The 25,620-nt window shown below is 45.1% G+C and overlaps 2 protein-coding genes across 5 annotated transcripts in view; one reads left to right on the top strand and one right to left on the bottom strand.

The window, feature by feature from the left end:
- Positions 1-25,620, bottom strand: part of CYFIP2 (cytoplasmic FMR1 interacting protein 2) — a 129,749-nt gene that overhangs the window by 45,799 nt on the left and 58,330 nt on the right. For all 4 annotated transcript variants that reach the window (XM_034960877.3, XM_003818984.6, XM_034960879.3 and 1 more), the window contains 7 exons: positions 24,141-24,297; positions 23,506-23,602; positions 21,727-21,803; positions 18,915-19,023; positions 16,319-16,438; positions 10,507-10,706; positions 8,606-8,693 (listed from right to left, as the gene is read on the bottom strand). In XM_034960877.3, the coding sequence (XP_034816768.2) occupies positions 8,606-8,693; positions 10,507-10,706; positions 16,319-16,438; positions 18,915-19,023; positions 21,727-21,803; positions 23,506-23,602; positions 24,141-24,297 (848 nt within the window). The remainder of the gene's footprint in view (positions 1-8,605; positions 8,694-10,506; positions 10,707-16,318; positions 16,439-18,914; positions 19,024-21,726; positions 21,804-23,505; positions 23,603-24,140; positions 24,298-25,620) is intronic.
- FNDC9 (fibronectin type III domain containing 9) lies at positions 3,957-8,165 on the top strand. The gene is made up of 2 exons (XM_003818990.6): positions 3,957-4,246; positions 6,244-8,165. The coding sequence occupies exon 2, from the start codon at positions 6,251-6,253 to the stop codon at positions 6,923-6,925; it is 675 nt and encodes a 224-aa protein (XP_003819038.1). The 5' UTR covers positions 3,957-4,246; positions 6,244-6,250; the 3' UTR covers positions 6,926-8,165.

Genomic DNA, 25,620 nt, shown 5'->3' with positions numbered 1-25,620 from the left:
ATAGATGTTGGTGTGGATGTAGTGAAAAGGGAACACTTTTACGCTGCTGGTGGGAATGTAAACCAGTACAAATATAATGGAAAAGAGTGTGGAAATTCCTTTAAGAACTAAAAGTGAGAACTACCATTTGATCCAGCAATCCCACTACTGGGTATCTACCCAGAGGAAAGGAAATCATTCGAAAAGGATATTGCACACACATGTTTATAGCAGCACAATTCGCAAATGCAAAAATATGGAACCAGCCCAATGCCCACTAATCAATGAGTGGATAAAGAAAATGTGGCATGTATACATCATGGAATACTACTCAGCCATAAAAAGCAATGAAAAAACGGCATTTGCAGTAACCTGGATGGAGTTGGAGACCATTATTCTAAGTCAAGTAACTCGGGAATGGAAAACCAAACATGATTATGTTCTCACTTGAGTGGGAGCTAAGCTATGAGGACAGAAAGGCATTAAGAATGATACAATGAATTTTGGAGACTCAGAAGGGTGGGAGGAGGGAGAGGGATAAAAGACTACACATTGGGCATAGCGTATACTGCTCGTATGATGGGTGCACCAAAATCTCAGAAATCACCACTAAAGAATTAATCTACGTAACCAAAAACCACCTGTTCCCCCAAAATTTATTGAAATAAAAAAAACTGAAATAACTGAAATAAGTAAATAAATAAATAAATACATAAAGTGAGGGAATTTGGCCAGGCGCGGTGGCTAATGCCTGTAGTCCCAGTACTTTGGGAGGCCAAGGTGGGTGGATTGCTTGAGCCCAGGAGTTCGAGACCAGTCTGGGCAACACGGTGTGGGGAGGATGCTTTTTTTTTTTTTTGAGATGAAGTCTTCCACTGTCACCCAGGCTGGAGTGCAGTGGTGCGATCTTGGTTCACTGCAATGGGAGGGTGCTTTTATGCTCTGTGGGGACTCACCACTAGCTCTTGTGAAGAGGCATGCTGTATGCATTGCTGCAGATTTAAGACAGGCCCCTGGGAAGACTGAATGCCATGGGAAAGCCATAGAGCACCTATCTGATCTCATATCTACTAAAAATACAAAAATTAGCCAGGTGAGGCGGGGGGCAGTGGCTCATGCCTGTAATTCCAGCACTTTGGGAGGCTGAGGTGGGTGGATCACCTGAGGTCAGAAGTTCAAGACCAGCCTGGCCAACATGGTGAAACTCTGTCTCTACTAAAAATATAAAAATTAGCTGGGCATGGTGGTGCACACCTGTAGTCCCAGGTACTCGGGAGGCTGAGGCAGAAGAATCACTGGAACCCGGGAGGCAGAGGTTGCAGTGAGCCGCAATTTTGCCACTGCATTCCAGCCTGGGCAACAGAGCGAGACTCCATCTCAAAAGTAATAATAATTAGTCAGGGGTGGTAGTGCACACCTGTAGTCCTAGCTACTTGAGGGGGCTTAGGCAGGAGGATCTCCTGAGCCTTGGGAGGTCAAGGCTACAGTGAGCCATGACTGTGCCACTGCACTCCAGCCTGGGAATTCCAGGGCATGCTCTGTGAGCCACTCACTTTCCCCATGTGCCAATCCAGCTTTGGGAATGGGGCTTGCCCCATGTTATCCCTTCACTGCCACCTTCAGGAAGGGTGGAAGAACCTTGCTCCTAGCTGATTTCCTCTAGCAGTAATTTACTACTGATGTCAACTAGCTGGGGCTCACCTGGCCTGATAGCGAAGAGGCTACAACTTGCACAGACTCTGGAGGAATTGTCCCTGATGATGGAGAAAGTGTGAGCCTGGCTGAGGTGTAATGTCCTGTGGCAGGTGTCCCAGATACTTTATCTCCTTCACAAACGGCTGCACTGGCTCCTCTGGGTGCTGCTGGTGAGCGGTGACAGCTCAGAGGAGCGGGATGAACCCTGGCCTCCGAGTCTGGGGCCCCACCCCATTTCACTGGCAGCTCTGCCACTCATCAGTCAAGCGGCCTGAGGAATGCCATGTCTTCTCCCAGGACTGTGAAACAAGAGGGCTTGGAGGCCTCACATTCTCTGAGTATCTTAATTCCACAGAGGAAAATTTCTCATGGTTAAAAATGTCATCCAAGAATATTAAAAATAAATTCCAATTTTCTGTGGAAAAAGGCTTGAGTTCTACCTTGTTCCTCCTCAGACCCCTTAACTCTGGTATTTTTACTCCCCGCAAAATAACCTTTTCAAAGGGCATCCGCAAACAGCTGCGTGGCCTTTCTGTGGGGAGGATGCTTTTATGCTCTGTGGGGACTCACCATTAGCACTTGACCTGGCTGTGCTCGCATGGGAAGAGACATGCTGCATGCATTGCTGCAGATTTAAGACAGGCGCCTGGGAAGACTGAATGCCATGGGCAAGCCGCAGAGCAACTTTCTGATCAAGGAACACTGGCTTGTTCCCGAGTTCCCGAGACTCCAAGCCTCCCGGAGATCTTTGGCCAAGGGTAGGGTCACAACTCACCAAGGCGGCTCTTTTTTTTTTTTTTTTTTCCAAGGGAAAAAGTCTTTCTATGTTACCCAGGCCGGTCTGGAACTCCTAAGCTCAAGTGATCCTCCCACCTCAGCCTCCCAAGTGGCTGGGACGACAGGTGCACACCACTGCCGCTGTGCCTGGCTTTCTTTCTAACCTTTTATCATTAATGTGAATCAGAAAGAGACCTTCATGAGTTAACTTGGATACTTTGGCCAAGAACCAAGAAGAGAAAAGCTGACTTTTAAAAACATATAATTTGTATAAATTTATTCAGGTCTACATCTATCTGAGCTACTTTCCACCCTCTATTCCAGACACACCCTGTGATCTCCTCAATAGAATGGTGGCAATAGGTTCTTACAAGGTTGAAAGGAACAGGAAGGGATGGAACCTCAAAGCCAGACGGCCCTTTATGAGAAAAGGGGAGGCAAGCAGTCTGGATTCTTGAAAGGAAGGGAACGCTGGGGATGATTCAATCCAGGAGTAGCAAACAGTTTCCATTTCTGGCGTCAACTCCAACTGATTGATTGGGAAGCAGTTTCTTGGGACGCTTGTGTTCAGAGGAACTCTGGGGCTATTTCTGCACCCAGCTGCAAGCAGTGCTGCATTAGATTCCTAGGGTTGCTATCACAAATTACCATAAATGTGGCAGCTTAACATGACAGAAATTTATTCTCTCACAGTTCTGGAGACCAGAAGCCTGAAATCAAGGCTCTGGCAGAACCATGCCCTCTCCAAGGCTCTAGGGGAGAATGTTTCCTTGCCTTCCCAGCTGCTGATGGCTCCCGGTGTTCCTTGGCTGATGGCAGCATCCTTCCACTCTCTGCCTCTGTCTTCCCTTGGCTTCTTCCCCTTGAGCCTCTCTGTCTTTTCTCTTACAAAGACATTAGTCATTGGATTTAGGGCTCACCCTTAAATCCAGGAAGATTTCATCTTGAGATCCTTAACTAGTTATATCTACGAAGGCTCTATTTCTAAATCAGGTCACATCCTAAGGTTCTGGATGGATATGTATTTTGGGGGGGCATTATTCAACCCAGTGAGAGTGCCATGATGGTTTAGCAAGCTTGTCAGGGGTTCAGGGCTGTGCAGGGATAGGGCTCAGGTCTTCTGCCTTCTGATCTGCCATCCTGATGTAGCCCAAGCCCACAGCTTTACAGATGATGGTGGAACTGAGACTCAGACAATAAAAATAAAAGGGTGTTGACCAGTACCATATAACTACGTAACGGCACACGAGTCAAGAATAAAGAAAGATGAAGATAAAGAGGTGGGGTAGGCAGTTGGGATGGGGAAGTGTAGGAGTGGGAGGGGATGAAGATGAATATTACTGCTTTGGTTGTGGAATAACTGAGAAGAGCATCTTTGCATTTAAAACCACTGGCCAAAGAGGATCTAGATGGGACAAGAAAATAATAACCAGCCAACTGGGGAGAAAATGTAGGAGTGTTAGAAGAATTAGTACCGCACTGGGGACCAGTTTTCAGGGCATCATCTGCCCTTTTTCAGCCAAAGGAATGAGAGCTCCTCTCACTGGGCAAAAGCCTTTCCAGGCTGGTCCCTGAAAGCATCGTGCGTACAGATGCCTGCTGGTTGCCATGGTGAATGATGCTGATCTGAAGAAATGAATAATGTGAGCATTAGGGGCGGCAGTGGGATTACTCAGTGTTGAGAGAAACAACACGGAAAGCCCAGAGCGGAGGAGGGAGAAGGCACCATTCTCTCAGCTTTAATCTACTGCACCTCGGAGGGCAGAGCTCTAACCAGACACGCTGCAAGCATCAGGTAAGACATATAGATGGCTCTTCTTGGAAATGGAAATGGCTTCTTTTCACACTCTGCTTGGAGAAGGGCCGGGCAAATGAATAGTTAAAAATAGGGGAGAATTTAGAAACGGAAACAGAGGAAGAAAAATCAATAAGGGAGATGGACCTGGTCCTAAAAGGTGAGGATGCTATTTGCGTCTTGACAGAAAGCTCTTAAAAATGTCTGCTGAGGTAATTCCATCTGTACAGACAGCTAGTGGCAGATAGGAAGCCAAGAGAACATTTATGCGTGACAAGAAACAGGATTCCTGATTACTCCTGATGGAAAGGTTTTACACAGGTGGCTGCCTATAATGAATTAACCTCTTTCCATCGTGGTCGAAAGTGTATTTATAGTGATGTGTGGTGTGGGGAGGATGAGTGTGTAGAGGACACCAAGCCAGGAAACATAAACATTCGGTCTCCTTCATGATGACCTTCCCTGGAAGGGTCTGAGCACATCTGTCTCATCCCTTTCGTTCCCCATTTACTGGGAAGAAATATTCAGCCACATAGAAAGACACTATTCACCTTCCTGAGTATCTTAGTTCACTGTTACCCTTACAGAAGAAAACCAAGGATTAAGAAATTACTCAATGCTGTGCACCTTTCTGCAGCTCCACTCCTGGAGGAAAATAGGCACAAACACAAGAGGATGGGGGAAAGCAGAGGTGAGAGAAAGGCAGGTCATAATAGCCATTGGTTTGGCTTAATATCCAATGCAGGCGAAAATCCAGTTGACAGCTGTTTACTATGTCACTGCAACCCAAAATGAAACCTACGGGGTTTCATGTGAGGGAGGAGAGGCGGAAGACAAAGCAGGGTGAGACCGTTATGTGAATATGCGTAGGCTAACTATGACTGTCTCTGTATTTCTGATCAGGGGCAATCAGTAGAGGGAACTGCATGAGAGAAACTAAAATACTTGAAGATGGCTCTCTCTTATCAAAGCGGGGCCTGGCAATCTAAAGAGGGCTCATTTGATTTGTCTGGAAAAACAGCAACTGGGTCTCAGTCCTGGCACCTCATTTTGCGATAACGTCTGTAACTAAACCCGGCAGCCTTGCATTAGGAAATGTAGTGGTTAGGCGGCACTAAGTCCTTTTTCTATGTATTAGCAGTGTGACATCAGGTTGCTCATCCGTAAAATGGGAATCTAGCTCAGAGGATGTGATGAAGAATAAAGGAAATTAATTACTGCCTGTGAATCATCTAGCATGACAAGTGACATAGCAACCACTTACTGTGAGTGGTTATTACCATGATTAACATTCATAATACCAGCAGAATTAAATAGTGGTAGTTATGCTGATATTAGGGGCTGATTATCTCTACCTATGAAACAAATTTCCTGGTACCGCTGGCTTTGAAAAAACAAACAAACAAAACAAGAGCAGAAGCTTTGGGGTGAAATCAGCTGCCAAAGAGTGACAAAGCGAATTTCCACTCACCATGGGCAACAGAACCAGGAGGCTAAACAAAGCAGTGGGCAGAACGTTCTAGATCACTGAGCTCACAGTACTTGGAGCAGAAACAGGAGGTCAAGAAGGAAAATTGAGGTGAATCAATTGCCTGAGGGGAGGTCACAGACCTGAGAATAAAGGTGGAACCTCTGAGGTTCTACTGATTTCTCCTTACCTTTTCTTCTTTTTTCTTAAGGGGATGAGAACAATCCCCTTAAGAAAATCCCCTTTGTTATCTGAAGGATCTCAGCTAGGGTGGGATGTGGCTGGGATTGCATGGGTGCATCTCTTTTTAGGCCTGAACTTTGGCATGGGACAGCCCCAGTTTTAACTTTTGTCCTGCCACTTTTTCGCTATGCCTAAATAACAGAACCTCTCGGCCTCCATTTCTTTGTCTGTAAGATGAGGGCAACATGAATGCCCATCTCAAATGTGCAATAAATGGTGGCTATGATTATGATAAATACATACTTAAATCAGGGGATGTCACTCTTCACTTTGATTCTGGTTCCAGAATCAGGATGAACATCGAGGTGGGGAACATTTCTTATACAGGAGCCATCATCTCCTGGTCGTCCTCGGAGCCCTGCCTGGAGGACTATTACCATATTATGTACAGGCCCAACTGGAACAGCATCTTCTCTGGCTATCTTCGCTACAGCTTCCACCACGAGGAGAAGGTGCCTCGAACGATCAGCTCCGTGGTGCTGGAACATCTCGCCCCTTCCACTCTCTACTTCCTGTGCATCAGCTGTAAGAAGGCTGCCTTCCCTTACAGGCACTACTGCACCATGTTCCACACCCTGGATAAGAGTCCGCTGGCTCCTGGAAGCTCCCTGGTAGACCCCCAGATCTCCCTTTGGGTGCTGATGGCCATTCTGCTGGCCTGCTTCACAGCCGTCTTGGCCTTCATCTGTCTCCAGTTCTGGTGTGTCCGTTGCCATGAGCCGCGATGGTCTTACAGGGCTGGCCACATGGAGGAGGCTAATGGGTTGGTGAGATGGCCAGAGGAGGCCCCGGATCTTGGTCAGAGGGAGGAAGACCTGCAGGGGCTCCCCCTGGTGGAAGTGCCACGCAAGAACTCCAGAGATGGAGCTGAACTGGATCCCGAAGCCAACCAGGATGCCCCTGATGCGGGTGCCTTACAGAGGGGGGGTGGTGACCAACCCGCTATACTGCCTCATTGTGGGGAATGAGAGTGGGGAGGAGAGCGCCCGCATGATGTAGCCTAAAGCTTTCCACACAGTAGGTCGTTTGTACAAATGTGTCTATAGACTACCCATTTCTCTCCCATCAAATGTCACTGCTATTGTAGGTCACCTGGGTTGGATGAATGCCCCATGACAAAGCTTCTCAAGCTGGAAAATGTATCCCCCAGGGTATGCCAAGGCACAAACAAGGCATCTCTGCAGCAGCGTCCACTCGGAGGACACAGTTAAGAATTGAAAGCATTGTTTTAACATTAAAACAAACATGGATATGTTATAAAGTAGAAAGCAAAAATTTGCATGACTTAAATAAAACACAGCACTTGAAGGAAACGCTTGAGTTACAAGTAGGCTCTCAGAGGTACACTTTTGGGCAAATGTAGATGTCCAGTTTCCTCTGCCCTTGAGGGGATTATTTGGAAAAGTGTGAGAACCCTTGCTCTGGAGTGTTTTCCAACTTTTAGGCAATCACATACCACCGGTCTCTATTTTTTAAAACCATGGATTATCTTCACTATTATTAATAATACTTTCCTTTAAATTGACTCATTTTTTAAGCGTAAACTTATTTTCAAAGACAGCCTTATATTACTCCATAAGTGAAAAACCAGCACCCTCCTGCTACAAACAGAAGGGAAGAGACATAAGAATAAACATCATGAAAACAACATAATATTAAATCTGACTTAGCTTCTATTGCCTGCCAGTGATTCTGAGCTTAATGCCTGCTTGCTTGTCTTTGATAAAAAGGGAGATCCAGTGTTGGAGAGGTAATAAAGACATATTAGCACCAATATTTGTCTTTCTCCTTGATATAGCATAAGGTTTGAAAGAGAATCGAAAAGGGAAGTGCTGTTTTTACTTTGCGAGTCAGTGTTAGTTAAATGCCATGTCTGTGAACCACCTCAAATGCTGTCAGTCAGCTTCCCTTGATTTGAGAAAATTGTCTTGACCAGACTAGGCAGGCTGTTCTGGAGAAGACGCCTGTACTCTCCAAGCATCATCCTAAGACCTTCCCAGTACCCTCTTATATCTATAGAGCACAAAATCCCAGAATCACAGGACGACACTGCAGTGAATCAACTAAGAAACAGCAGGAGCTGAGAAGCCAAGACGAGAAGCCCCACATCCCTATTCCCTTGCCTACCTCATGCATTCCCTGCTCGGCACCCAGACTTTTGCCCCCATTCCTGCTACTTGTGAACAAATAAAGATTCATATACTCACAGCTGTTTCTGCCTGGATCTTATTGCTGCCTTTTTCCTTTCTCTTTAGAGATAAGAGTCTCGCCCTGTCAGCCAGGCTGGAGCGAAGTGGTACAATCATGCTCACTGCAGCATAACACTCCTGGGCTCAAAGGATCCTCCTGCCTTAGCCTTCCAAGTAGCTGCTGGTGCATGCCGCCATGTCTAGCTAATTTTTTATTTTTTATTTTTTTGGTAGAGACAGGGTCTCGCTATGTTGTCCAGGCTGTTCTCAAATTCCTGGCCTCAAGTATCCACTGGTCTCGGTCTCCTAAAGTGCTGGGATTAAAGGTATGAGCCACTGTGCCTGACCTCATTGCTGCCTTTATCTCTGCACCTTCTTACTCTTCTAATTAAGGGACACTTTTCTATTTGCTTTTTCTCACCAACCCTCTTCTAGGCAGGGTAGGGCAGGACTACTTACCTTGGATCCATAGAGGTAATAAGGCTGGACGTTGGCAGGTTTGTCTCGTTGTGGTTCTTGGGTGAAAGGAATGGCAGTCCGCACAAAACTAGTAGAAGCATAGGGATGGGAAAGAGTTAATATGGTCCTAATATTATTCTTCATGGGACACAGATAACAGGAGTGCTTCCTGGCCAGGTGAAGGTTTGCACTGGTACAAGTGCACTGTTTGTTAGGTGGTTGACTATAAAGGTACTAAACTCTTCTGACATCTTCCCATTCAACTGCCGTCTCCTTTCTATAGATGGGAAAAATTCAATCTAGATTCCTGGGCTCAACCAGGGGCTTGTGGCTGCTCAGAATGACACTAGGCAAGAAACTAAGAGTGGACTTTCTCTAGGGCTCCACTCCTCTACCTCCAGTTTGGTTTCTCAAGAGCAGAGTTCAGCAAACTCTTTCTCAAAAGAGCCAGGCAGCAAATATTTTTAGCTTTGGAAGCCAGATGGTCTCTGTTGCAAGTACTCAACTCTGCTGTTGCAGCATGGAAGCACCCAAAGACAATAATAAACAAATGAGCATGATCGAGTTCCAATAAAACTTTATCAATTACAAATCATTTTCACTTGTCACCAAATATTATTCTTCTTTGGATTTTTTCCCCTCAACCACCCAAAAGTGTGAATGCTATTCTCAGCTCATGGGCTTTACAAAAACAGTCAGCAACTAGATGTGGCCTGTGAGCCACAGTTTGCTGCTCCCTGCTCAAGAGTGTTAAAGCTCCTAAATCTTTATAGAACTGGAAATCTATCTCACTTAGTGTGTGGATCCAGGTGCATTTGTGGATATCTCCCATACCCTTTCATTCATTCAACACACACTCATTCAATACTGGCCCTCAGCCAAGGCTTGGAGATACCTAGAAGATCTGCAGATGAATACATTTTTTTTGCATCCTTACATACTTATTTTGTATGTGAATATATATGCCTTACTCTTCCACCAGGTTATGAAACTTTGTGGGGATAAAGAAATTAGGTCTTGTCTCTACCTCAGTGCCTGGCCCAGGGCCGTGTGCACCTTGCAGGAGGCAAGTTCCACTTTGTCATGCGTATGTGTGCTCTGCAAATGTATGCTGTTTTGCAGGCATGCTTTCAGATATGTGGATATCCTTACAAACATACAATCTGATCATGTCATCTCCTTTCCTCAAACTCTTTCAGGGTTAATAAAAATGCACGATCCTGCCCTGGCCTATAGAGTACTGCACAATCTGTTCCTGTGTTATCTTTCACAGCACCATTTCCCACCCGACTAGTTTTACCCTCATCAACTTCTTGGAGAAACCCTTAGAAACTTGTCTGGAATATTCTTCTCCTGCCTTTTTGCCTTATTTATTCCTAGTCATCCTTTGCATCTTAACTCCAGCATTACTTCCTCAAAGAGGAAGCCTCCGTTGAGGTTTGCATGACTTTTTGGACTGGAATAGGTGGTACTGTTACCACTGTCATGGCCCTGTGGGATTTCCTTCATCTCCTTATTCACTGTTTGTAATGGTACATTTGTCATGTGATTGATCACCCACATCCTCCTCTAGTCTGAAGACTCAAGAGGCAGGAAGGTATCTGCTCACCATGGCATGCCCCATGTTTTACTGGAGCAGGAAAACACCCCAATGGGCAACTTCAGAGTAGCAGTAGAAAGAGCTCTTCAATGAAAGAAGACCTAATTGTTAACCACATTCAACTGTCAACCAGCTCTATGACCTTAGGCAAGTGAGACAGCACAAAGCCTGTGCCCAGGAGGGGCTCTGAGAGACACCTGTTACAGGAACCACTCACACATGTACTGGGCCTAGTTTGGAGGAGGCAGCTGGCCACTCCCCCAACCCCCACCCGGCCCCCTCTGCACAGGGACTCCCTTACCGGTTAGTGGACCCATTGTAGCAGTAGTTGGGGAGAAAGTCAAAGTTCAGTTCCCAGAAGACATGCAGGGTGATACGGCCATAGGGGGCGGACACATTATGATTGGCCTCTCGGAACATGGCATCGAAGCTGTCCAGTGTCATATGCTTACAGAGCAGCCGATGCGTGAGCCGGTTAATCTCCAGCAGCCACTCCAGCTCCTGTACAGAGAGAGAGCCCACAACTGCTGAGGACTTGCTTGTAAGCATTACATGTGTGTGTTTTATCTTACTGCTTCTGTTCATGCAAGTGACAGCTGCTCAGACAACCTCCTGGCCATCTACATGGGAACTAGGACCCTTACAGTAGCAGGTGACAAGGTTCCCTTCTTCTGAGAAGTGGAAGGATTGTCAGACTATGCTGACAGAAATGGAGGCCCAGAAGGTTAAGGGCAAGGTAGGGGAAGGGGAGGTTGCACGCCTACCCCCTGGAAGGAGACCATAGACCATGTGCAAATCCCTTTTGGGTAGAGAACAAGCTTACTTGCTTTCCAGTTTCTATGTTGGTGAGAAAAAAGCAATACTAAGAGCTACCACTAATTAAGGGTTTACTATTAGGTTGAACCCTATGACATTACTTGATTTTTAGGGCCAAATATTGGCAATTTTGCCTGGTTCAACCAAATTAGTATGTGCCACTTTTATATGTGTCAACTTGTTTAATGCTTATCAAACCCTATGAGGTCAGTATTGCTGCCATTCTTATTTTATACATATGGAAACCGAGGCTTTGAGAAGTTATGTAACTTGACTTCAAATCCAGGAAACTGGGCTCCCAAGTGCACATTCTTAACCACGATATGCTCTAACTGCTATAGAAGTTTTAAAAAGAGGTGGGAGCAGAATGCCTCATCCTTTGGAGTGTAGGCCCCTTGAGGTATCACATGGGGTTGGCAAAGGCGTGGCTACAAGCCATGGGCAAGCAGTCTGCAGTCTGCAGTCAGCTCATGATGACCGGGATCTATGTGCACTGTGGGCCCTGAACGAAGGAATCCCATCTTCAGGCAAAGTGGGACAGAGTATCTGCACACAGCAGGACATGGCATTTGTTGGGAAATGAAAGAAGAGTGTAACTCTTTCAACACGCTTTGGTCTCTCATTGTCCTGCAACTTCCCCGCCACTGCTATCAAAAGGAATCAAAGTACAGTCTTGTGTAGAGACAGAAAGCACCTTAGGCCACTCCTGTGCTGTTTTGGTTAAGCCATCTTTTAGGATCGGTACAATGGTCCCTCATTCAGAGAGGGGAAGTTGAGGCCCTGAAGGTTAAGTAACTTGCCCAAGGTCACCATAAGAGGCCTTAGGATGTGAATCCAAGTCTCCTTATTCCAAATCATGTGTTCTTGGTCCCTGTGACACAGTTCCCTGGAACAAGGATGCAAGAGCTGTGAAAGTCCTTTGAAAGGCAAAGATGGCTTTACAACATAAAGGCTAAAAGAACATCGGCAAGGCCAATTCATCAGAGCATGGCCAGGTGGGATGACCAAAGGGTCGGCTGTAATGGCTGGAATATGTCCACAGGAGGCAGCCTCATGCCAAGGATTCAATTTCACTCATTAGCCACAAAGACCCTTAGATGGAGACCAGAGCATGGTCAGGTGGAGATCCCAGGCTATGCTTCCAATTTTTGGAGCTCTGCCTCTCTGAAACTCAGATTCTGTGGCTCTAAGTTGAAGTGTGCAGAAATGGTTGAAGGCTTGCAAACACACATGGCTAAAGAGACCAGACAGGCCAGGTAAGTGAGATCAACTGGGGTGAAGAGAAAGTTCGGGGAGTGGGTCCATCTATGGCAAATTGGATGTCCCTGCCCAGGTAAAGGTGGATCTGCCACTTCCGATACCCCGTCTGACCGCTGCCATGTTGGAGTGGGGGATTAGTGATGGCAAATCCTGCAATTTTTCAAAAGAAGGTCAGAATTTCAATTCTGGAACAGCATCGGAGGAATAAGTTTCCAGTCATTGTGTACCATGAAGTAAACGAAGGGCAGAAATACAGAATCAGCTTTCTGATTCTGTCTCTTGGGGGCCTGGCTAGCTGGAATATGTCTTTATTCTGATTCACTTAGGATGGGTACTAAATAAATAAAAAATACATGGAGTAAGTGGCGCTGAGTTTATTTCTAAGATTGCTGAGTCCCCTGGCACACTGTGGTGCCTTGTTACTGGGAAGACAACTGAGAAGCTGGGGAACAATTTCTGTGTTGTCGTTCTGTGACTTCAGCAGTCTCACAACATACATCCGTGTTCACAAGGGAAACTGAAGGAGAGGCAGAGGCTGCTGCAACCACAGGTCCACTTCTCCCTGCAGATTATGTAACCCAGACGATATTTCTGCAACACATTTCGGATTTGTTCTTCTGGCCTTGAAACCAGAAGAGGGCATGTGCCAGCTGGATGCAGGGCTCAATGCACCAAAGCATGGAAAAGGCTTAAAAAGCCATGTGGGCAGTTTAGGGGTCTCCTAAGAGGATGACACCTTTCCACAGCAAGGCTGGTTTACTAAAGGGCAACACAGAGAAACAGAACTGGGGCAGTAAAACACCCCAATGGGCAACTTCAGAGTAGTGGGAGAAAGAGCTCGTCAACGAAAGAAGACCTGATTGTTAACCACATTCAACTGTCAACCAGCTCTGTGGCCTCAGGCAAGTGAGAGAGCAAAGGTCTCAAACTCAGTACAGTGAGGCCTCGTAGGTCACACACATAAATGAAGCCTGCCACTGGGGCTGTGGCAAGCTGAAGAAAGTGTAGCCCATCTCACAGGAACTTCTAGTCATTTATGGGCAATCGTTACCATCTGGGAATGCTGGTCTGCCATTCCCAGAGCTTCTGCAGTTTTATTTGATTTCTTCCAAATGTTAAACATTGGCTCAAAATTACAAATGTACTATGCTGCCTAAACAAAACACAGCCTGCGGGCTGCCCGTTCTCAACGTCAGCATCGGGTCTCGCTGAGACTCTGCTCAGCTGTGTAAAATGAGGGTGACTAACTCCCCAAATCTTTGCAACCTCTCCCAACTCAGAATCAAGTTGCCTCCCCATCTCAGAATGGAGTTTTTCAGGTGGAGGGAAAGGCTGAGGGGAGCTCATTCCTCACTTTGTTTCTTGGAGGAAGTAGAAGCTTCTCAGCCAGGGTGAGCAGGGGCCATCCAGACCCACCGGAGAGCGCTTCCCTGAGGTCTCTTCATGGGCTTCCCAGGAACTGGTGCTCTCTGGGGAGCCACTGCCCTCGCCTGATAAACAAGGGCTTTCACTGCTTGTTTTGATTTTGTTCCCAGCTAAAAGAACATTTAGTGCTTTTGAACAGGTGGGAAGAGGCCATGGAGACACACATATCCCAAATCTTTTTTTTCCCATAAGATATGCTCATTATTGGAAAACTAGAAGACACAGATAAACAAAAAAGAAAAAAAAATCCCGCCACTTGGAGCTAATCACTGCTAACCATTTGGCATAAAGAATAACTCTGTTTCTCAAAATAGAGGTGACCAAATGATTTCTCAGAAAAATGTGTGCTGTACTACAGTCTCCTGAAGTAAGTGACCCAGGACTTAGGTGGGTGGGTAGGTCAAGCCCTAAGAAATCACCCAAAATCACTGCATTGCAGCCCCAAATTTATTTTTCTCTCATCTTTTTTCCATAAGCTATTATTTATTAAGTGCTAACTATGTATACAAAGGACTCTTGGGAGGCCAAGGCAGGTAGATCACGAGGTCAGGAGCTTGAGACCAGCCTGGCCAACATAGTGAAACCCCATCTCTACTAAAAATACAAAAATTAGGTAGGCCTGGTGGCACATGCCTGTAGTCCCAGCTACTCAGGAGGCTGAGGCAGGAGAATTGCTTGAACCCTGGAGGCAGAGGTTGCAGTGAGCTGAGATCACGCCACTACACTACAGCCTAGGCAACAGAGCAAGACTCCGTCTCAAAAGAAAACAAAACAAAAACAAACAAACAAAAAAACAGGTAGTATCTCATTTTATCCCTATAGTAACCCTAAGAGGTGGATTCTGATATTCCCTGCATTTCTACAGATAAGGAAACAGGCCTGGAGAAGCTGAGTAACTTGCACAAGATCACACAGCTAGTAAGTAGCAGGGAGAGGACTGGGACCCTAGGTATGATGCTAGAGTCCCAGTTCACTGTCACTTTATTTTTACACTTTGTCCACTTAAAATAAAAACCAACTTTATTTAAAAATAATGTTAGACTTACAGAAAAGTTGTAAAAACAGCATACCCTGCATATCCTTTACCCAGCTTCCCCACTGTTAACATCTGGTGGAACCATAGTGCAATTATCAAATGAAGGAAATTAACTTTGGTACAACACTATTAGCTGAATGACAGGCTTTACTCAGGTTTCACCAGTTTTCCCACTAAAGTCCTTTTTCTGTTCTAAGATTCAGTCTAGGATTCCATGTTGCATTTAGTTGTCAGGTTCCCTTATTCTTTCCTAATTTGTAACAGTTTTCAGTCTTTCCTGTCTCTCAAGACCTGCGCACTTTTGAAAAGTATCATTCACTTTTTTTTTTTAAATGGAACTCGATTTGGGTTCATCTGATATTTTCTCATAATTAGATTGAGATTGTGCATTTTGGCAAGAATATATGATGATAACAATAATATGTCTTACTGGTGATATTAACTTTGATACTTGGTTAAGATGGTGTCTGCTAATTTTCTCCATTGTAGAGTCATTCTTCCCTTTGTAATTAATAAACATCTTGGGGGAGACACTTTAAGACTATGCAAGTATCCTATTTCTTCTCAAAGATTTTTTGGTTAAAAAAATTTTGTATTGTGGTAAGATGTACATAAAATTGAACATTTTAACCATTTTTAGGTGTACTGCGGCATTACGTACATTCATATTGTTGTGCAACTATCAGCACCATCCTTTTCTAGAAGTGAAACTCACCTTCTCCAACTGAAACTCTGTATCCATCAAACACCATCTTCCTCTTCCCTGGCAACCACCATCCTACCCTATGTCTCCATGAATTTGCCTACTGTAGGAACCTCATATAAGAGAAATCATACAGTATTTTTCTCAAAGTTCTGCCCACTTATTTTAGCAACCATTGACAGATCTTGCCTACAATTTTTATTATGTTCTAACGGTGATTTTCCATTTCCCACTCCTTCTGTTCATTTGCTTTTGAAAGCACTGAAATCTTCCTTTGATTCACTGAAAGAACAACCAGTCAAGTTTACTCTAATTCTTGAAGAGAGAGAATTAGCAGAGAGTCGTTTTAATTGCTGTTTTCTGGGAGAAAGGAGTAGGCCTATTCCAGGCTTGTGCATCAGAACCAGTTACATAATCTGCAGGGTGCAATGTTTAATGAAAATGTGGGGCCCCCTTGTTTAAGAATTTCAAGATAGTGAAGCAGAGTGGTAAACCAGCTGCAAAGCCCTTCTGGGCCTTATACTACTGCACACCTGTGAAGCCAACCCTCTTGTGCAATTTTCCCTAGCTTCTTAGGACCCCTCACCTACTTGCTCAGCCTGCAGGATCCTAAGGACATGCAGCTGTGTCTGAGGGTTGGCCATCTCTAGAAATCTCAAGGAGACCCCCTCCATGCTATCGTTCCCAAGGCAATCAGGAACGTAAGATTACTCTTATTCTGTGTAAGTTTTTCTTTCCCAGCTCCATTCAGATGGGAAAGAGACTCACTGCCCCTCTTTAACTGGCCCAGCACTAGACTAACTACAGTCCCCATCTAGGCTTCTAGTCTGAGAAATCACAGAGCAGAAATCCCACACGCTCCCAGACTCTTACCACAATGGAGGTCAGGTCCTCACTCTCAAAGCGGCTGATAGCTTGGTCCAGGGATTTATACATGGCGGCAGAGATGCGCTGGGTAATGAGTCTGTTCAAGTCAATTGATCTACCCAACAGCTGGATGAAGAGAGAGAGAGAAAAGTTACTTAAAATTCACACTGGCCAGGTGCAGTGGCTCATGCCTGTAATCCCAGCACTTTGGGGGACCAAGGTGGGAGTGAGACTGCCAGGTAGGAGGGGTTTCCTGGAGAAACTCCAACCAGCCTGTCCATTGAGGTGGAGCCTCGGGAAGTTTATGATGTTTGCAGCAGGGAGGAGCCTGGCCCCTCCTCTTCTTGTGTGGAACCTGGGATTCCAACGGCCTGGCGGGAAGCTCTCTAGCTGAGGGACTCTGGCCTTGTGAGAGTCCCTGTTTCCCTCCTTTTTTTCCCTTTTCACCCAATAAAACCCTGCTTTACCCACCCTTTAAACAGTCTGCAAGCCTAATTTTTCATGGTCATGGGACAGACAAGAACCCCATCTTTAGCTGAACTGAGAAAAAGTCCTGCAACAGGAGGATAGCTTGAACCCAGGAGTTTGACACCAGCATGGGCAACACAGTAAGAACCTGTCTCTACAAAAAATAAAAAAAATTAGCCAGATGTGGTGGTGTACACCTGTAGTCCTAGCTACTTGGGAGGCTGGAGGTGGGAAGACAGCTTGAGCCCAAGAGTTTGTGGCTGCAGTGAGCTATGATTGCGCCACTGCACTCCAGCCTGAGTGACAGAAAGAGACCCTGTCTCTTAAAAAATAAATAAAGATTCGCGCTGACACCTGACAACTATGTGCATGCACCGATAGGAAACTGGATTAAAATTACAAAGGACATAGCTGGGACGAATGGGAACTGTATTTACAAAGTAGTATTGTTAAATTTCCTGAGTATCATCATTCTATTCTGTTTTTATAAGACAACGTCCTTGTTCTTAGGAGATATAGGCTGAAGCATTCAGGGGTGAAATGTCATGATTTGGCAACTTAAACTCTCAAATAGTTAAGAACAAAAGTATGTATATTCATCCCACACACACAAACATACGCACTGTATAAGTGCTAGAGAGAAAATACAAACATGAGAGAAAGAATGTGAATTAAATATGGTAAAACATTAATAATTGCAAATCTGGCTAGGGGATAAATAAGTGTTTATCGTATTATTCTTTCAACTTCCCTGTAGGCTTGAAACACGGGAAGTTTAGGAAAAATACGATTCACTCAGGCTGTGGGAAGAGGTTCAGGGTAGGCTCTGGCTTCCCATAAGTGTTTCTGCTGACATCCTCAATTTAGCCCTGGGGTTCTTTCTGCCATCTTTCTTGCGCTCAATTCAGTTACCAGGGCACAGCAGCTGCCTCAGCAAGGGCCCACTTTGTGCCTTCATGAGGGAAAATTTAAAAGCAAGAGGATGAAGGTCTGATTACAGGATGGAAAATATAGCTTAAGGTACTTTCCACTGGGGTACACGCAGGCATTACTGCAGCTGCTATGTAGATAGCAATGAACATTTGTTGAGTACCTGCTGTGTCCACAGCACTTTGCTAGGTGTCAAATGATTATTCTTAACTATTTTATTTTTCAACTTCTCTTTTGGCATAAATTTTCTACCAACTGACTAGGGCCCCTTATAGCCATCTTATGCACACATAAAGCCCTCAGTATTTAATATCCTGTGGCTAATTCTGGCTGCATTGTAACCGATAGCAGTAATCTTCTGAAAGGCTGAAAGAAAAGCTCTCATTGAGCCCCTGTTGTTGACAGAAGTACAAATTCTATTTTTCCCTCCTCTTAATGATTCTCCATTTCCCTTGGATTTCTCATAGTAATGGGAATGTCCAGGGTTTTTGAGATGAATTCTTTCCTTTTCACCTCTGGCATGATCTTAGCCTCAGCCTGGCCCTTTCACAAAGACCAGGACCACATAATAAGCACACAGACATCACAGCATAAAGGCCATTTTGCCACCCGCTTGGCCAACAGCAGGGCTGTAGGAGGAGGGCTCGACATCTGCTGGGGCATCTCTTATGCTGTCTGTCTGCCTCACATTAACATTGTTAAATGGGGATGTTTCTCAGTTCCCAGCAACATTTCCTCTATATATAGGGTCAAATGTTAATAGAAACCAACTCTGCATACAAAAAACCCAATTTCTACCGTGGATTTGCCCTGACATGCTTCCATTTCAAAGGCGCCACAGTCTTCCTCACTTAGACCGGCACTTGGGCCCTGTTCAGGGACAGATTTACCCATCTCTAAGTGGCAGTCCCAGCTGAAAAAAGTGGGCTGCAGGTTATGATGAGAAGACAAAGGCTTTGGTTGCCATAACTTGTCAGAGGTTGGCTATAGATGGGTGGAGAAGCCCAGAACTTGAGCCAAAGGAAGCCCAATGCCTCTTTATTGTTTATGAGATCCTGAGGCTGTGCTACACCCAGGCTCAGAAATCCACACTGGCAACATGCCGAGCAGACAATACCCAGGCCTGATTTCTGATCTCTATGCTAACTTTGCAGCTGCTCTCTCCTGCCCCTTCCATCTCCATGGTGGCTTCCGCTCCCCATACCTGGACGTGTCTCTGCTTCAGCAGTGTTTCATAGCGATTGGACGGTGGATACGGAATGATGACGCCATAATTCTTACACTCAGCTCGAAAACGTTTATCCAACAGGACACTGGAAGGAATAAAAGTGAAACAAGGCCAGTAAACAGATAGTGAATGACTCTCAACTGCCCAGATACATCTATTTCAGATCATAGGATCTACCCACAGAGCACTATCTTATATACCTTAAGTAAAATTGTTTTCTGCTCTAGACAAGTTACATCAAATTTCTTTTCAGTCACAGAAGCTCAATATGTGAAACAGAGTTTCTAAGTTAAAGATGGGCAACACAGAAGTTGAGCCACTTTCCTCTTTTATTCATTTACTGCAAAAGCAATTGAGTGCCTGCTTGGTGTATCCCAGGAAACATTCTGGGTACTGGGAATACAAAGTTCCTGTCCTCATGGAGTTTATATTCGAGTGAGGAAAGACTGATAATATAAACACAAACAGAGGAATGGAATAATTTCAGATAATAGGTAACAGTTGCATAGTGTTTATTATTTCCCAGGCACTTTAAACACAAACACACACACACACACACATGCACACACACACAAACACACACACACACACACATCATTTTAAATCTCACCACAACCCTATGAGCTGAGAGTGTTACTATCTTTCACACTGAGGCATGGATTGCAGAGGAGAAGTGCTTTGAAAATAAGAAAATGGGATCATTTGGAGTTAGGAAGTCCAAAGTCTCTCTAAAAAAGTTTTGCTAAACAGAGACCTGAATGATAAAATTGGAAAGATCTAAGGGAACACTATCATTGACACAACAAGCTTGGTTACATTTGAGAAAAGGAAAGATGGCCAGTGTGGATAAAGTATAGTGCAGGTTGGAGAGCATGGTGCAAAATGAATTTATAACATTAGACCAGGGCCAAACCAGGTAGGGCCACACAGGCCATAGTAAAGTGGCTAGGTGTATTCTAGACATAACCAAAAGGCACCGAAATGTTTTACGCAAGAAAGAGACACCATCTATATTTACACTGTCCAAAGTAGTAGCCACCAGCCACATGTGCCTACTGAACACTTGAGATGTGGCTGGTCCAAATTGAGATGGGCTGTAAACAGGATTTTGAGGACTTAGAAGAAAAGAATGAAAAATCTCTAATAATGTCTATATTGAGTGTATGTCAAAATTATAATGTTTTGGATATGTGGGGTTAAATAAAATATATTATTAAAATTAATTTCATCTGCTTCTTTTTCCTTTTTAAAATATGTCTGCTAAAAAATTTAAAATAACATCTCTGGCTCATATTTGTGGCCACATGGCATTTTGAATGAACAGGACCGACCTAGCTCATGGTTTTCTTCCTGGGCTTTCTCTGAATCTCTCAACCTCCTCAACTTCCCACACTTTAAAAAATCACTGATCTTACAGGGAAGGGTGTAGATAAAAGCCCATATGTCTGATGAAGGAAGACCCAGGGTTCGACACACCTGAGTCTGTTTATATAGATGATGGAACAGTGTATTTGGAATCAGAATTGTCTTACAGAAGCCAGAAACCCAACTCACTGTTAGAACCACATCCCATTCAATCCACAGATGCCTATTGACTACTTTGTGAAAGGCTGTGTTCTCTGCTTTCCTTGAAATCCTACGTGCATGCTTTCAATACTTTACAGCATTTAAGAGTCGCGTTATTTAATGCACATCCTATGTAAACAGACACTTGTGTGTGCTGCACATCAACTCCTCTTTGAAATATATCAGGGCTACTTTGGCTGTTAAAAGCAAAATGAAGCAAATCCTTTTCATAGAAAAATTATTAAAGTAAGGAACTATCCTTGAAATTACTGGTTGGTATGTTTGGATTTCCAATAAGAAAGGAAATACCTATATATAAAATTTGAGGTTTTCCTCGATCAATGCTGTTACAGGTCCTTGAAACCCAAGAACTCACGAGGGTCTGAATCAACATATACTGGCAATACCAAGGAGCCTCTAAAGCTTGATACATCTCTGATCCAGACTTCTTCACTGGCCTCCTGTCTGGTTTGCACACACCCATTCCTCTCCAATTCATTCTCCATACATTTGTATTTTTAAGAGAGTAAACTTTCAAAAGTAAATAAAAATCGAATCGGGTCACCGTTGTACTTTTGAAACCATTCGGAGGCATTCCACTCCCGGGAGAAACAGCTACAAAGCTGGTGTGCTCTGGCCCTGCCCACTCCCCAGTCTTAGCATGCAGCCTGCCCCCTCTAGTGGTGGTGAAGAGACACTGACATGTATTAATCCACAGGAATCCTCCCACAGCCCTGTGAAGTTGGCATGCTGTTATCATCATACTCCCACCACAGGGTCCTTGCACAAGCAGTTCCTTTTGCCTGCAACGTCCTGCCCCATCCTTCACCTCGTTTTACTTCCTTCACTCCTACCAACTTCAGATAAGAACTCAGATGCCACTTCCGCAAGATGGCCTTTCTAGTTCTCCGCCCCCAAAGGTTTAACCGTCGTACATTCCCATGAGCTTTTCCCTCAAAGACAGCATGTAACCTCCTTGTCACTGTGCATTCATCGGCTTTTAGTCAATGTCTGTCTTTCCTGCTAGACTGCAGGCTGTGTGAGGTTAGCCCTCTATCTGCCTAGTTTCCTTTCCACTCTATCTCAGCACCCAGTCCGGGTCCGTGGAATGGCTCTGTTTTCCTACGGTGCTAAAGAAGAAGGGAGGTTTCACAACAGAAAATCATGTCTTCTAGGTGGCAGTCTTAAGAGATTGCTACTCACAGCTCTGGGGCTTTCCTACCTGCCAGCCATGGCTTTGTAGTAAGCAAAGATCTGGTCTGCCAGCTTGTAGACAAACTGATCAAAACACAGGTTCACCTGGTGGAGAGGAAGCAGGAAACATCACTGGTGCCCGTTCAGCTTTATCACAGAAACTGAGCCAACTGAAAGAGAGCAGTCAGGCAGGATTGCCCAGAGTGCATTCTGGGGAAAGATGCTTTGAAGGGGAAAAATATTCTGTGGCTAAGTTTGGGAGGTTTGGTCCCTTGCTCTCAGGGTCCTCAGTCAGTGAACAGACAAGTCAAAGTTCAAAAAGGACCCAATCTCCCCACGGCCCCTCTCCTCAGCTGTTTCGAGGCCGCCTGCCTGGAGGGATGCAACAGACAGACTGTCAGAACCCATCAGTGCTCAAATTCGTCCGCTAACTCGGCAGCCTCCCCATCCATCTCTTCGGATGGATGTTATTTTCATTGTATTTTTCTTTGATTTGCAATTTTTTTTTTTGAGACAGAGTCTTGCTCTGTCACCTAGGCTGGAGTGCAGTGGTGTGATCTCGGCTCACTGCAACCTCCGCCTCCCGGGTTCAAGTGATTCTCCTCCTTCAGCCTCCAGAGTAGCTGGGATTACAGGCACCCATCACCATGCCTGGCTAATTTTTGTATTTTTAGTAGAGACGGGGTTTCACCATGTTGGCCAGGTTGGTCTCGAACTTCTGACCTCAGGTGATCCACCCACCATGGCCTCCCAAAGTGCTAGGATTACAGGCATGAGCCACCACATGTGGCCACAAATTTGTTTATGAAGTTGATAGTCATATTTAAAAGCGCCTTCCTTCAAACTTTGCTTACATATCTTTGGTTTTTAATGAATAAAGTCTTGCCATTTCAGGGTCTCATCATCAGTGATAGACTGTGATGCTCAGGTGGGAAGATAATTCACACAGATATGAAGAATCAAACCAAATATTTCAGAAATGGCAAGAGCAGGACATGACCATGAGATGGGGCAAAGGCAGTAGCTAGGTAAGAGTCAAAGGAAACAGATCCTATTTACTGTCAGATTTAATATTTTAAGTCTTTCATGTTTAATATTTATGTGATTAACCTTTGGTCCTTTTTTCACCAGACTCTTGGCTCCATAAGGTTAATGATTCAAAAAGCTTTCAGATCTTTCATCTCACACCCTACGTGGTATGCAGAACACAAAACCCCAGCGCTGTGTTTAGTGCTTTCCTCAGACCCAGGTCACCGAGGCCTCTGCCCTGAACTTTGAGCTTCAAGGGTCATCAGCGGACCTCCCTCCAGGCAAAGAATCCATAAGGTCAAGGTGGGCGTGTGCACTCAGGCCCCATTCTCCCCTTCTAGAACCAGTTCTGAGAAACCTTCTACAGGCGGCTCAAGCCTCTTCTAGGGCCACGTGCTCTCTTCCCTGGCTTCCCCTCTGAGGGTGGACTCCACTATGGGTGTGTGTGACCCTAGGGTTTAGGCCTAGCCAAGGGCCACTGTTTTTGAGCAGAGTTGGCAGGCAGAGCTTGGGTATTTATACACATGCACATGAAACCCTTCATGGTGCAGCACAGAGTTTGTGGGTGGGAAGAGAAAGGCAGCAGGCCCTGAGCTGGGTGTCTCAGTTTGTACTTCTGCCCTCAGAGGTTACACAGGCCTTCTGATGGCCATGGTTACAGAGATTCCTCTCCAGAACAAGTCACTGATATTCCTACTTCATGCTAATAGCAAAAGACTGGAAAAGTCTGGAATTTGGAACAAGATTAAAGGAGCAAAAAGAGAAGCACATCACTTGCCTCCGCTTCTATCTCATCGTACAGGAACTGCTTTTTAAACTTGGTCAGAGCATAGTAGGCGCTGTCGTTGTACAGATCCAGAGGGTAGAGGACATACCTGAAGAGGGAAAAACACAGCCAGCCGCTTGCTAATAACCCCCCTTAAGGAAGACAGCTTTATACTTGCTTGGGAAATAGAAACAAGTTCACAGTCAGGAAAAGACCATCTTTCATCCCTCTCTTATGTTCCTTGAGCCTCCACCTCCACCACTTAGAAGCAACGTACTTTACAGTCAGTCCAAAGAAAAAGTCCAGGGTGCAAATAAAACCAAGACTTGTAAAAATTCATTTGGGACTAAAACACATCAGGTAGCAGTTAAGAATACAAGCTACCTGCTCCTGAGATGATTCTTTTCTGAGCATAGCTGTTATGAGGCTGACAAGGCATAGGAAGGGCAGTTGGGCTGGGAAACTTCAGAATTTATCTGCAAGGCTGAATTAAATGATTCTGTCTGGCTGAGCTCTCCCTGTGGTGGGACATATGGCCTCATTTCTTGTCAACTCAGTGCTTCCTTCTGGAAAGAACGGATCTCCCTGGCAAACTGCCCTCTACTTGTACCCCAGGAGCCACCTGCTGGCCCAATCCTGCCTCTTACTCCATCATGGAAGGTTCTTTGGTTTCCAGGATATGGTCCGTTAGAATCCAGGGCATGGACATCTCGATGGGGAACTGGATTCGTCGGCCCATGGTTAACTCCAGGAAGAATTCTCGGAACCAGAGCTGGGAGAGGTCACAACACTGCTGCAGGGCTTCTGAAAGCATAAGGGAACGAGCCTTTGGTTACTTTCAGCACTAAAAGACCTTAGTTCTCATTGTTTTTATTAATTTTCATTGTTATTGTCACTGTGTTAGGTATGTAGCAGGTACTAATATTGATTAGTAGATCCTGCTCTCTTTTACTTAAAGGCAAGCCTAACATCTACTGCCTCTCAAGCATTTGTTAAGCTTGAGAGGCAGTGGTTGTGGGCTGGTGGGGGAGAAGAGGAGGCAGTGATGTTTTAGAGCTTTAGATGCCCCTATAGTTCCCATCCCTCTCCTACAAAGCCATCACCCTCCTACAAAACCTGCAACCTAAGCATGAAAATTACGCTCGTGGCCGGGCGCAGAGGCTCATGCCTATAATACCAGCACTTTGGGAGGCTGAGGCAGGCAGATCACTTGAGGTCAGGAGTTTGAGCCCAGCCTGGCCAACATGGCGAAACTCCGTCTCTACTAAAAATACCAAAAAAAAAAAAAATAAATTAAAAAAAAAATAATTAGCCGGGCACAGTGGTGCATGCCTGTAATCCCAGCTACTCGGGAGGCTGAAGCAGAAGGATTCTTTGAACCTGGGTGGCAGAGGTTGCGGTAAGCTGAGATCACACGACTGCACTCCAGCCTGAACCTGGGAAGCGGAGGTTGCGGTGAGCTGAGATAGTGCCACTGCACTCCAACCTGGGCAACAGAGCAAGACTCCGTCTCAAAAAAAAAAAAAAAAGTGTGTTCATTATACAAACACAGTGTCAAGACAGGCCCCCGAGTGCCCACTTTCAACTGGATTGTGGCTCCTTGACTCCTTGTGTGTGATAATTGCCAGATCCCATACACTTTAGAGACCTTGAAGGCCCTTCCTGGGCTATTCTCTAATGGAGAAGTTTGTACTGTTTGTTACAATCACTCTTTTCAATGCCAGCAGACATATGAAGACTCATGTTCCTGAGATACTACTCTTCCTCTGCTCTGAACATACATCTTACTAAAAGGAGAGGAAGTGTGAAGAACACAGGACTGGGATGCAGCTCGAGAGCCTCCCCTGCTGGCAGCAGCAAGTACTAATTAGCGCTTGGTTGCGGCTGAGTAGCAAAAGTCTAGCATCCGTGTGTCTGTATGTACGTATTCTTGTTTTTGATCCCGCTCTACTAAGGACTTTATGACAAATTAGCCACAAGTATCTCCTGGACAAATTTAGCTAGGTCAGAATAGCTGAGTTGAACCTGGCCTTTCCTAGCTCCAAAAGCCCACTGGAAAGTGTATGTGTTTTTTCCTTGGTGGTGATATGTGCCCCTTAGGGTCAATGGTCACGTCCCTTTGCAATG

The sequence above is a fragment of the Pan paniscus genome, chromosome 4 (assembly GCF_029289425.2).
Source record: "Pan paniscus chromosome 4, NHGRI_mPanPan1-v2.0_pri, whole genome shotgun sequence".
Classification (NCBI taxonomy): domain Eukaryota; kingdom Metazoa; phylum Chordata; class Mammalia; order Primates; family Hominidae; genus Pan; species Pan paniscus.
The sequence above is the reverse complement of the archived record's forward strand: the minus strand, read 5'-3'. Positions and strand labels throughout refer to the sequence as shown.

Excerpts from the sequence above, each read along its gene's own strand:
- FNDC9 (XM_003818990.6), top strand. The coding sequence starts at position 6,251 with ATGAACATCGAGGTGGGGAACATTTCTTATACAGGAGCCATCATCTCC.